This window comes from Solanum stenotomum, unplaced genomic scaffold (assembly GCF_019186545.1).
Source record: "Solanum stenotomum isolate F172 unplaced genomic scaffold, ASM1918654v1 scaffold16320, whole genome shotgun sequence".
Classification (NCBI taxonomy): domain Eukaryota; kingdom Viridiplantae; phylum Streptophyta; class Magnoliopsida; order Solanales; family Solanaceae; genus Solanum; species Solanum stenotomum.
In genome coordinates, this window is record NW_026023996.1 from 263,252 (window position 1) to 275,246 (window position 11,995).

Sequence of the window (11,995 nt, forward strand, 5' to 3'; positions counted from 1 at the left end):
GTTCAAGCTAAATTGTATTCAAATTAAAAAATGTCGTTATTTTCTAAATGGACTAATTAATTAATAGTAAAGAAATAGTATCATTTTTTGAAACGAACTTATAAAAAAAAATAGCCATTCTTTTTCAATTTAGTACTTGACATATCCATGTAATAAAATTCAATATTAGTTTAACTTACATATACTGTCACTATAAAGGATTTTTAAAATCATGTCATGCCTTTGTCGATCGGACATCCCCATTGGACCGAGTTGCGTCGCTTTGGGACCCTTAATGGAAAAATGCTTTCTACGAAGAATTTTTCTATATGCAGGACTCAAATTTAAGGCCTCTAATTAAAGGAGGAACAATTTCATCTGTTGTACTGTTGCTCCTGCTTAGGAAACTTACATCTAAATATACATCGGGTAAATTACCTAGTTATATAATTGTGTAAGAGGGAATTTTTTTTTTACACAAATTTATATAAGCTACTAGAACTCTTCATATCATTGGTGTAAGAAATTTCTTAACTTAAACTCTTTTCTTTTTTTTTAATATATATACACGACTATTTTATTTTTTTAATATATATACACGACTATACTATTAAATTAAAAGTTGTTTCTTTATTATCTCATTTTCTTTCTCTATTCTACGAAATGACCGCACAATATAACTTGTGAACAAAAGCTCCAATAATAACAACAATCATGGAGTTTCATGATCATTTTTCTCAAGAATTAGCTCTACAACAACACCAACAACAAAACGTCGATGACGACGTTTCGGATCAGTCGATGAATTTCAACGTAAAGCTAAGTCAACAATATAGGGACGATGTCAATAACAACGAGCACAACAACAACAACAATAATAGTAACGTTTGGGATCAGAGCGAGAAATATAAAGCGGATATTTTGAACCATCATTTATCAGAACAGCTTCTTTCTGCACACGTGGCTTGCCTGAGAATCGCAACTCCGGTGGACCAGTTACCGAGGATCGACGAGCAGTTGACGGAGTCACAAAATTTGGTGGCAAAATATTATGTTGTTGGTCAAAGTCAACGGTCTCTTGATGATAAAGAACTTGATCAATTTATGGTAATTTTACTATTTTTAAGAACTTGATCTATGGCAAATTCATGAACTTTTTTATGATGTTTAAGATTTAATATATAGTATAGATTTTAAGGGTTAATTATACATCGGTCGTTTTATAAGGTATTTTACACTATCAAATTATCTTGATTGTTGTAATAGATAATTTGTCTTGCTTTTAAGATTAAATCTCACAGTTTAGGATGATTTTGGTGTAAAAATTGCGAAAGAGACTTCCTAGCTTGTTTTTGTCGGCAAGGATCAAACAAGTGTCCCCGTGTAAAAAGTCTTTTCCTGAAAGAAGTCATAAATAGATCATGTCCATTATTTATACTATTATTAAGTTATGTCTTATATATGTCTAGCGGATGGTGAATCCTATCTAGTATTTGAAATTAACTTTGAGTATTTTCTCGGTTTTCAAGAAAGGGTTTAATGGCTATAACTTAAGCTCTTAATATATATTTGTATGTACAAAAAGTACTATTTTTCGAATAATGTTCAACTGACTGACCTTCAACATACGTCACTATATTGAAGTTTCGATATTTTTGTGGTTGTTTCAAATATCAACAAAGGAATAAGAGGGTTCATCATAAGATTTTTTGTCATTTCGATCGGTGTATATAATTTAAACTCTTTTTGTTAATAATTATGATGTAGGCACATTATGTTCTATTGCTCTCTTCTTTTAAAGAACAACTGCAACAACATGTTCGTGTCCATGCAATGGAAGCTGTCATGGCTTGTTGGGATCTTGATCAATCTCTACAAAATTTAACAGGTAATTGATATAACCATCTTTTATCGGTTCAACTGAATTTAGTATTTTCACTACAAAATATCGATAGACATACTAATACATTTAAATCCTATGTTTTCGAAGAATATGAAGTTTATGTATTCATAGTCAAATATTTCTTAATACATATACAAAATCTACACAAATGATTTTGGGCTCCTATGGATGCGCCCCATATTCTTGATCAGTATTGATCCATATAGCCGACCCCAACTTATTTAGTACTAAAACATATATAATTGGTGATGTATCAAATTATGAACTCGTAATTTCATAATTACATCGAGTTCAAGACTACTAATACTTACAGATTGAACTCATCATGTTTAAATTCTCGACCCGTGATAGGGGTAGCATCAGGAGAAGGTACAGGTGCAACCATGTCAGATGATGATGAAGATAATCAAGTAGAAAGTGAGACATATTGTCATTATAATGGAATTTTAGATGGACAAGAGAGTAATGGTTTTGGTCCTCTTGTACCTACTGAAAATGAAAGATTTTTAATGGAACGTGTGAGGCAAGAATTGAAACAAGAGTTCAAACAGGTAACAATTTACTATGTCTTTCTAGATTTAGGACGAGTTTTGTATGAAGGTTCAGTTGAATTCAGTACTTTCAGTTTTAGATATATGTGTAGTTAAACATCTTGTGGTTGCGTCAATTAAAAAATCAAAGAAAGACCTTATTCCTTTCGACTTGATGTTTTCTTGATTTTTACATAAGGTTGATATTACTTATTTTTCGTTTTCCTTAAGGATATAATGACTAGAGTCAATTTTTTTATTTGAAAAGAAAAATTTTGCTTTTATTAGCTGGAGTTCAAGTGTACTCGTAATTCTTTCTTAAAAAAAAAGTTGAAAGTCTGATCTTAATGCCTTTTAAAAACAATTTTTTTTAGAAAAAATATTTTAATAAGATAGCGCTTGTTATAAATTTACTGATTCTAAATCTTGAATTATATTTTTTTTTGTTAATTTTTTTTTTCTTGGTTTTCTAGGATTACAAGGGGAAGATTGTTGACATTAGAGAAGAAATTTTAAGAAAAAGAAGAGCAGGAAAGCTGCCTGGTGACACTACTTCTGCCTTAAAAGCTTGGTGGAAATCACATTCTAAGTGGCCTTATCCCACAGTAAGTACTACTATACACATTAAGTTACGGGTTCAAATCGTGAAATTAGCTATTATGTTGGTGTCAGTCGTCAATTAGGCGGCCCACATTATGCGCCTTCTTGGGGCACGGGCAAATGTAGACATTAAGTTACAGGTTCGAATCGTGAAATTAGCTATTGATGTTGGTGTCGGTCGTCAGTTAGGCGACCCACATTATGCGCCTTCTTGGGGCACGGGCAAATGTAGACATTAAGTTACGGGTTCGATAGACTAGCACTTGAAGTTATTATTGACGTAGAATTTAGAAACCATATTAAAGTTCAAATCTTGAATTCGTTTACGTTTTAAGGTGCAACCTTTCAGTATACCATAATTTGTTTTATTATTAACTAAAGAATTTAACACATAATTTATGTAAGATCTGTTAGGCAAGCCCTAAACGTTGGGCGTTGAGCATGCTTAGGACGTACAATGGGATGCTTAGGGCGCACGTCTCACAAAACTAAGCCCCACACGGGCCATACATGAGTCTCGGACGTCTTGTTAGAGCTCTCCCCCGGGGCGAGTCACAACATTACGTGAATATGGAATGATTTGTGCATCGAATTGTCTTATTTTAGTGCATAAAACTTAACTTTCTTATTGTTTATGTTATATATAGGAGGAAGATAAAGCAAAATTAGTGAAAGATACAGGATTGCAATTAAAACAAGTCAATAATTGGTTCATTAACCAAAGGAAAAGAAATTGGCACTCTACTCCATCATCATCTTCTACACAGAAAAGCAAACGCAAAAGGTAGATTAATTTACTAATTAGTTAATTATTGTTACTCCAAATAATATATTTTACTAACTTTATCCTAATATTTTGGTAAAAAATATATAGTGCAGGTGAAAAATCAAGAAATGATCACTTTACATGACAGGGAGAAGTGAGAATATCATGTATTAAGTGGAACTTGAAATAACATGTTTGATATGACGAAAGTCATTTTTTGTTATGTAAGATGCTCTCGATGTTCGATTAGTGAGACGGATTTTCAACTTATAAGTTGCGAGTGCATGTTCATTCAATGTCTCAAATTTTAGACTTTATATGTATATATACAAAAGTCGGATGAACTTAAAGTGTTAGATTTTGATTTAAAATGATTGTTGTTTTGATGTGCTATACTTTTTGTCTATCGGAAATCTAATATTTGAAGCTCTTTAGGTTTTTATAGCGATCTCAAATTTTTACTAATAACTGAGCTCATATTAATTAAATATTCAGTGAATTTCTTAATATATATACTATAAAGTCTGAATAAAAGTTACTAGGGTTCACAATTTCACATGAATCAATAAACAACACTCTAGCTCCATCCAATCAAAGACACATCCATTGATTTAAACTTCATGAGCTCGAATTGAGATTCCACCACAACTCTTCTAATTTATTGGAACGAACTATTCATTGTATATACGTATTTGATGAAATTTATTTATATAGAATCCAAGTAAAAGCTTCTGAACGATAAGTACTCTTTTATCTTTTATTTTTAATAGGGAGTAGTTTACCCTCAATATGTAATTTGTGATACAAATTCCAATTTAATCGAACTTCAATACCATAGTGGAAAACAATAAAAAAAAAGATAGTACTCTAATTATATTAGTAACATTTTCAATACTTTTAAAATAAAAAAGTGTCACAAACCATTTTTGCTCTGTTTTTTAGCAATAACAGGGACAGCGAACCAAATAATATATTTTACTAACTTTATTCTAATATTTTGGTAAAAAATATATAGTGCAGGTGAAAAATCAAGAAATGATCACTTTACATGACAGGGAGAAGTGGGCATATCATGTATTAAGTGGAACTTGAAAGAATACGTTTGATACGACGAAAGTCATTTTCTGTTATGTAAAATACTTTCGATGTTCGATTAGTGAAACGGATTTTCAACTTATAAGTTGCGAGTGCATGTTCATTCAATGTCTCAAATTTAGACTTAATATGTATATATACAAAAGTCGGATGAACTTAAAGTGTTAGATTTTGATTTAAAATGGTTGTTGTTTTGATGTGCTATACTTTTGTCTATAGGAAATCTAATATTTGAAGCTCTTTAGATTTTTATAGCGATCTCAAACTTTTAGTAATAACTGAGTTTATAGTAATTAAATATTCAGAAAATTTCTTAGTATATAAACTATAAAGTCTGAATAAAAGTTACTAGGGTTCACAATTTCACATGAATCAATAAATAACCCTCTAGCTCTGTCCAATCAAAGACACATCCATGGATTTAAACTTCATGAGCTCGAATCGAGATTCCACCACAACTCTTCTAATTTATTGGAACGAAAAATTCATTGTTTATACATATTTGATGAAAATTTATTTATATAGAATCCAAGTAAAAGCTTTCGAATGATAAGTACTCCTTTTATCTTTTATTTTTAATAGGGAGTATTTTACCCTTAATATATAAGTTGTGTCACAAATTCAAATTTAATCGAACTTCAATACCAAAGTGGAAAACAATAAAAGAGAAGATAGTACTCTAATTATATTAATAACATTTTCAATGCTACTTTTAAAATAAAAAAGTGTCACAAACCATTTTTGCTCTGTTTTTGAGCAATAACAGGGACAGCGAACCTAGCTGAGAAATTACACAAAAGTCCATCTTCTTCCCCACGAGCTCCATCATCAAAATTCAGAGCATAACTCTGAGCATCATACTGAAATTGAGCTTTCGATTTCTTCGAATTACGATTCATTTTTCTTAATAAATTCTTCAATATCACCAGCCATGACTCTCTGTGCTCTGTTTCATGATCTTGTAGGAGAGATCTGCTGTGAACTTCATTATCTTTGCCCCAATTGAAACAGGATAACTTTAAACAACTACACAATCCACATCCAGTTGGAGAAGATGATGAATCGTAGTAGTAATTAGGAATTTTGGTTTCTTGTTTGGAATCGGTAATGGGAATATAACTATTCATGGTACTCTTGTTTTTTCTTCTTACTCAGAAGTTTCGAGTTCAAATTCTAATTTCGAGCACTGAATGAGAAATCAAAAATATGTATGTAAGGTGTGTGAAGACGGAGTATATATATATGTCGGCTTTTAATCAGAAGTTTTGCGATTGGATCAAGAGGGCGGGCTTTTGAATCAATTGAATTCAAAATGAATATCGAATACTGAATGAAAGCGAGAAATAATATGTTTGTATGTGTTGGGAGGAGAGTGGATGAAGGAGGAGAATGATGGGAATTTGAGAATTGGTGAGTGTTTACTTATATTGTATTTGTTTGTGCGTGTGGGATGTGTGTGTGAAGGGATAAAAAGGAAGTGAGAAGAGGAAAAGTGGTTGCAAATTAAAGGAAGATTTAAGAAATATTAAACCAATAGGAGTAAAAGGAAGGTTCCTTCTTTTATTTTAAAATGAATAAATATATAAAATCTATTGTGCCATTTACTTTAGCAAAAAAAAAAAAACCTAATTGGAAAAGGATAGTTGTTTTTGTTTTTTTTTTTATATCCACATAAATAAAGAAAAAAAATGTGTGTGTGTCAAAAAAAAAAATTATTTGGTCCGGAGAAATAGGTTAAAAATTGATATACACAGCCAAATTATAGTTGAAAAGTCTATAACAACTTTCATTGTTATAATGGAATGAATAAAATTTCCTCATTAAATTAAAGATCTCAAATTTAAATTTTAAATTGTAGAAGAACATTTCTTTACTCCTTTTTTTTTGGGTTTGACTTAGATTATGACTAGAATAGATATATTATTTTGTAGTATAATTAAATATATAAAACATTTCCTAACAAAAACGATTTTATATCTAGAGAGACTCCAATCGAGACTTCTGATTAAGAATGTATACCGTGTGGCCGGCAAAAAAAATATCTTATCAGTTAGGTATAGTAATTACCACAAGTCTTCAAAGCAAAGAAGAATTAAAACAGCGTTGGCACTATTCGTGTGATCGTGTCTACAACGTGTGGAATGATAAATGAGTGTATGATGCATTTCATTAATTAATTTTTTGCTTTCATGTTGACGTGACATATTAATATTTTCTTGAAAAATAATATGAAGAGAAAAATAACTTCAAGAGATCATAAAACGCTTGTATTGTTTGCCAATTTTATTTATGATTTATATATGTTTTTAATTTTTTTATTAATGTGTGTGAGTGAAGCTAGCCGGGTGGAGGGGTCTAATTATAATTAGGTTTCTTGTTAATATGGATATTGAAATAATAGTAATTATCAAATATGATGAAAAATATTTGCTAGTAATAATATTTAAAAATTTATTTGTCATATTCAACATCCTATTGGCAACTCATGTTGCTGACTTAGTTCTCACTTCAATTAAAGTAATGTATATGCTAGCTATTCTTTTGTGTCATCTTCCTTATCTATTTCTTTTCTTTCCCCCCTTTTTTCCAACATAAACTAATATCTTGAGATCTTATCAAAAAGTATGAGTCATAAAAGAGTCATATTCTTATCCAAATAGAGATTCTACTAAGATTTTATATATTCAAAATAGATTGTTGTATGGAGTGGAGTACTGGTCAGTTAAAGCCTCTCATGTTTAGCAAATGTATATTGCAGAGATGAGAATGTTAAGGTGTGGTTATATTAGAAGCGATACAATTAGAAATGAAAATATTTGAAATAAGATGTAAATGACATTTGTGGTGAACAAGATGAGAGAAGCGAAACTGAGATAGTTTGAATATGCGAAGAGAAGATGCATAGATATACCAGTGAGGAGGTGCGAGAGATTGATTATAGAGGGTACGCAGAGAGGCAAGGATAGACCAAAAAAGTATTGAGGAGAGGTTATACGACAGGATATGATGCAACTTCAAATTACCGATAACATGATCTTAGATGGGAAAGTGTGGAGAACACGTATTAGGGTAGAATGTTAGTAGATAGTGTAGTGTTGTCTTGCTTAGGATTGTTAATGCTTGCCAGCATACTAATTGTATTACTGTAATTCTTGTTTTTGATATTCATCAATATTTATTATTGTTTTCAATAATCTATCCAAATATATTGTGTATTGTATTTCGAATATATTGTGTATTGTATTTCGATTGCTGCACTATTTTATTGTTGTTGTTGCTCTATTCTGATAGATTTTGTATTGTTTTCTTGTGACATGTTATATTTTCTTCGTTATATTTCTATTTTGTATTCATATTGATGAATGATTATATCTCAATGAGCATTGGGGAGTCTCTTATTAGTGTTTTCTAACGAGAGATATTTCATGTTCGAAGCTTGAGCGCGAGATATTTTTTTATTAAAAATTAAGGAATACTTAAAATTGAACACGCCTCTATGGTTTCTCTACTATGAAGATGAAATACAATGCAAATAGAAATTTTCAAAACCAAAATTCAGTCTCTGAGTTCTGATTTCTTTCTCCCCTAAATTAGAGGTAAAACAAATGATTTGGGATGGATTGGTAAACATTCTTCAATTCTTAATTTGAATTAAACTCTCAAATTAACACCTGAATATGAACTCGTATTTAGTATGGAGCATTTTATCTCATAGCCTCGAGTTTGAGCTCATCGAAGGATTTTATCTCATAATCTCGAGTTTGAGCTCTGAATATAAGCTCGATATAAGCTCGGCGAAAGATTTTCTCCCATAGTCTAGAGTTTGAGCTCAGAATATGAGCTCGTCAGAAGCGTTTTACCTCCAAAGTGGGAAATCCCGTCCCAAATAATAAGCATAGCAACGCAAAGAAAACAGATAAACAGCGAAAAAAGGCAAGAATTTTAAGATTATAAATCTATGTACAGAATCAAACTCAACCGTAATTTCATCTCTATAAAGGAAAAAAGCAACAAAAAAGAGTAAAATTACCACACAAAAGCACTTAACTTGCAGCAGCTACTTCCCTCACTGGCATGGATTTCACCGGCGGCGAAGGAGGAAGTCGAGAGGAGAAATTCCTCAAAGGAGCAATTTCTTCATTATCATCTTCAAAATTCAGCGAATAACTCATCGGATCGTAACGGAACTCAGTAGAAGCGTGTCTTTTGTGCCGATTCGATCCCGTTCCGACGAAATTCAGAACGTTTAACACCTTATCTTTCAATTTCGGAAGGTTACTAGGTTCATCGTTGTTGACCCAAATCAGCGCCGGATTCTCATCGGACGATGACGGCGGCGGCGGCGGAGGACGGCGGTGAGGGAAGCAACAAGAGAAACAGAGGGAGTTTTTGAGCTTTTGCTTGAGAGATGGAGGTGAAGTAGATATGGAGAAATCATCGTTTTCATCCATTGGAGTTGAGAATTGAGAGTGAAAATGGCGAAGAAAAATTGGGGATTTTACATAGAAAAAGACGAAAAGGGACAAATTGGCCTGTTTTGGTTCCCACTGTTTTGTTAACAAACTTTGTGTGTATATCCTTATCTGCGGCTATTCACAAGTGGTATTGTATATACTCGGTCTGATCTAAAATAGTTGTTCACGTTTCGATTTTTGAAAATCAATTGAATTAATTAGGATATTTAAAAATTATACTTATAAATTGTAATATACAGAACAAGATGAATGTATCATTTGCTTGGACCAATTTAGGATTATGTGTGATTAGAGGCGGATTCAAAATTTCAACTAAGAAGTATCAAAATATAAAATTGTAAATTCGTATAGAAGCCAAGAAATATTAATATGTAATATATATGTAGGGGTGTTCGTGGTTCGGTTTGGATCGGTTATTGATTAAAACCAAAACCAAACCAATCTAGTCGGTTTTTTAAATTTCTAAAACCAAACCAAAAGAAAAAAACAACCGTCGCTTTGGTTCGGTTTGATTTATTTTTTCTGGTTTATTCGGTTTGAAGTAATAATTTCTTTATGAGGAAGTACGTATCTCGATAGACATAAACCCTAGTACATGAACAATCTACAAAAAACTATTGTCGGTTCAATTAAGCAATTAAGTGATACTAGAGTTATCATTATACAAACAAAGTGATTCAATTAAGAGAGAATGTGACTATTTTATGTGAAGATTGATAGGTAAAGATTAATGGATTTTGATGGATTTAGACTTAAGATTGTTATAGTTGGGTTTGAGAAATTGTTAGAGTTAAGACTTAAGTTAATTAAAATTTAACAAAATATTTATATTTTATTTATGAATAATATATAAATAACTATAAAATTTATATATCTAATTTATCGGTTCAGTTTGGTTATTTTTGCTATTGTTTTTTAGTAAAATCAAAGCCAAACCAAATAATATCGGTTTTCAAAATTTAAAACCAAACCAAACTAATTATCGATTTTTTAATCAGTTTGATTCGGATTGCGGTTCGGTTTGGTTTTTTAACCATAACCATGAACATCCCTATATATGTATAAAAATAATTTTATTCTAACAACACTATGTAATTTTTTAAAGAGGTGTCGATCGTTACCCCTGTGGCTCCTCCATTGCAGAGGCGTATCCAGGATTTCGGTAAGATGGGTGCACGATTACGAAAAAATGATTCTTAAAACATTTGATTTAATTATATTAAAAAATTTATAGTGCTAATTTTTTTTAAAGAATTTTCAATGTAACACACTTGAAAATTTTGAAAGATTTAAGAAAAAAACAAAAGAAAAATTAGTTGAAACATCAAAAGTGTAACCGATAACCACTTGGAGAGGTGTTGCTTAAAAACAGAAGATAGATATAAGATTTAAATTTATATCCTCACTCAGAGAGGTGCACCCTATCATCATATTATTATATGATACTTTGAACGTGGATTCACATATCTATATTTAAATATATTTTTAACATTTAACACTACTATATATAATCTAGAGAGGGAAGCATGCGTTCACGTGAACCCACGGTACCCCTCTAGNATTAGGATATTTAAAAATTATACTTATAAATTGTAATATACAGAACAAGATGAATGTATCATTTGCTTGGACCAATTTAGGATTAGGTGTGATTAGAGGCGGATTCAAAATTTCAACTAAGAAGTATCAAAATATAAAATTGTAAATTCGTATAGAAGCCAAGAAATATTAATATGTAATATATATGTAGGGGTGTTCGTGGTTCGGTTTGGATCGGTTATTGATTAAAACCAAAACCAAACCAATCTAGTCGATTTTTTAAATTTCTAAAATCAAACCAAACGAAAAAAAATAACCGTCGGTTTGGTTCGGTTTGATTTAGTTTTTCTGGTTTATTCGGTTTGAAGTAATAATTTCTTTATGAGGAAGTACGTATCTCGATAGACATAAACCCTAGTACATGAACAATCCACAAAAAAACTATTGTCGGTTCAATTAAGCAATTAAGTGATACTAGAGTTATCATTATACGAACAAAGTGATTCAATTAAGAGAAAGTGTGACTATTTTATGTGAAAATTGATAGGTAAAGATTAATGGATTTTGATGGATTTAGACTTAAGATTGTTATAGTTGGGTTTGAGAAAATGGTAGAGTAAAGACTTAAGTTAATTAAAATTTAACAAAATATTTATATTTTATTTATGAATAATATATAAATAACTATGAAATTTATATATCTAATTTATCGGTTCGGTTTGGTTATTTTTGCTGTTGTTTTTTAGTAAAACCAAAGTCAAACCAAATAATATCGGTTTTCAAAATTTAAAACCAAACTTTTTTAATTGGTTTGATTCGGATTGCGGTTCGGTTTGGTTTTTTAACCATAACCATGAACAACCCTATATATATGTATAAAAAAAAATTATTCTAACAACACAATGTAATTTTTTAAAGAGGTGTCGATCGTTATCCCTGTGGCTCCGCCATTGCAGAGGCGTATCCAGGATTTTGGTAAGATGGGTGCACAATTACAAAAAAATGCTTCTTAAAACATTTGATTTAATTATATAAAAAAATTTATAGTGCTAATTTATTTTTAAGAATTTTCAATGTAACACACTTGAAAATTTTGAAAGATTTAAGA

The 11,995-nt window shown here is 30.8% G+C and overlaps 3 protein-coding genes across 7 annotated transcripts; 1 reads left to right on the forward strand and 2 right to left on the reverse strand.

Moving 5' to 3' along the window:
- Positions 1–597: 597 nt before the first annotated feature.
- LOC125850369 (homeobox protein knotted-1-like LET12) lies at positions 598–6,099 on the forward strand. 5 transcript variants are annotated; one of them, XM_049530223.1, is made up of 6 exons: positions 603–1,086; positions 1,747–1,867; positions 2,234–2,433; positions 2,886–3,017; positions 3,660–3,796; positions 4,794–6,099. In XM_049530223.1, the coding sequence occupies exons 1-6, from the start codon at positions 694–696 to the stop codon at positions 4,828–4,830; spliced, it is 1,020 nt and encodes a 339-aa protein (XP_049386180.1). In that variant the 5' UTR covers positions 603–693; the 3' UTR covers positions 4,831–6,099. The 5 variants fall into 5 exon arrangements, with proteins under 5 accessions (XP_049386183.1, XP_049386180.1, XP_049386181.1 ...); XM_049530224.1 differs by having other exon boundaries at positions 4,799–6,099; XM_049530222.1 differs by lacking the exon at positions 4,794–6,099 and adding an exon at positions 3,887–4,220.
- On the reverse strand, positions 5,593–6,000 carry LOC125850370 (uncharacterized). Its single transcript, XM_049530227.1, has one exon. The coding sequence runs from the start codon at positions 5,998–6,000 to the stop codon at positions 5,602–5,604; it is 399 nt and encodes a 132-aa protein (XP_049386184.1). The 3' UTR covers positions 5,593–5,601.
- Positions 6,100–8,790: 2,691 nt separating the features above from the next.
- On the reverse strand, positions 8,791–9,488 carry LOC125850356 (uncharacterized). Its single transcript, XM_049530209.1, has one exon. The coding sequence runs from the start codon at positions 9,322–9,324 to the stop codon at positions 8,917–8,919; it is 408 nt and encodes a 135-aa protein (XP_049386166.1). The 5' UTR covers positions 9,325–9,488; the 3' UTR covers positions 8,791–8,916.
- Positions 9,489–11,995: the final 2,507 nt, after the last annotated feature.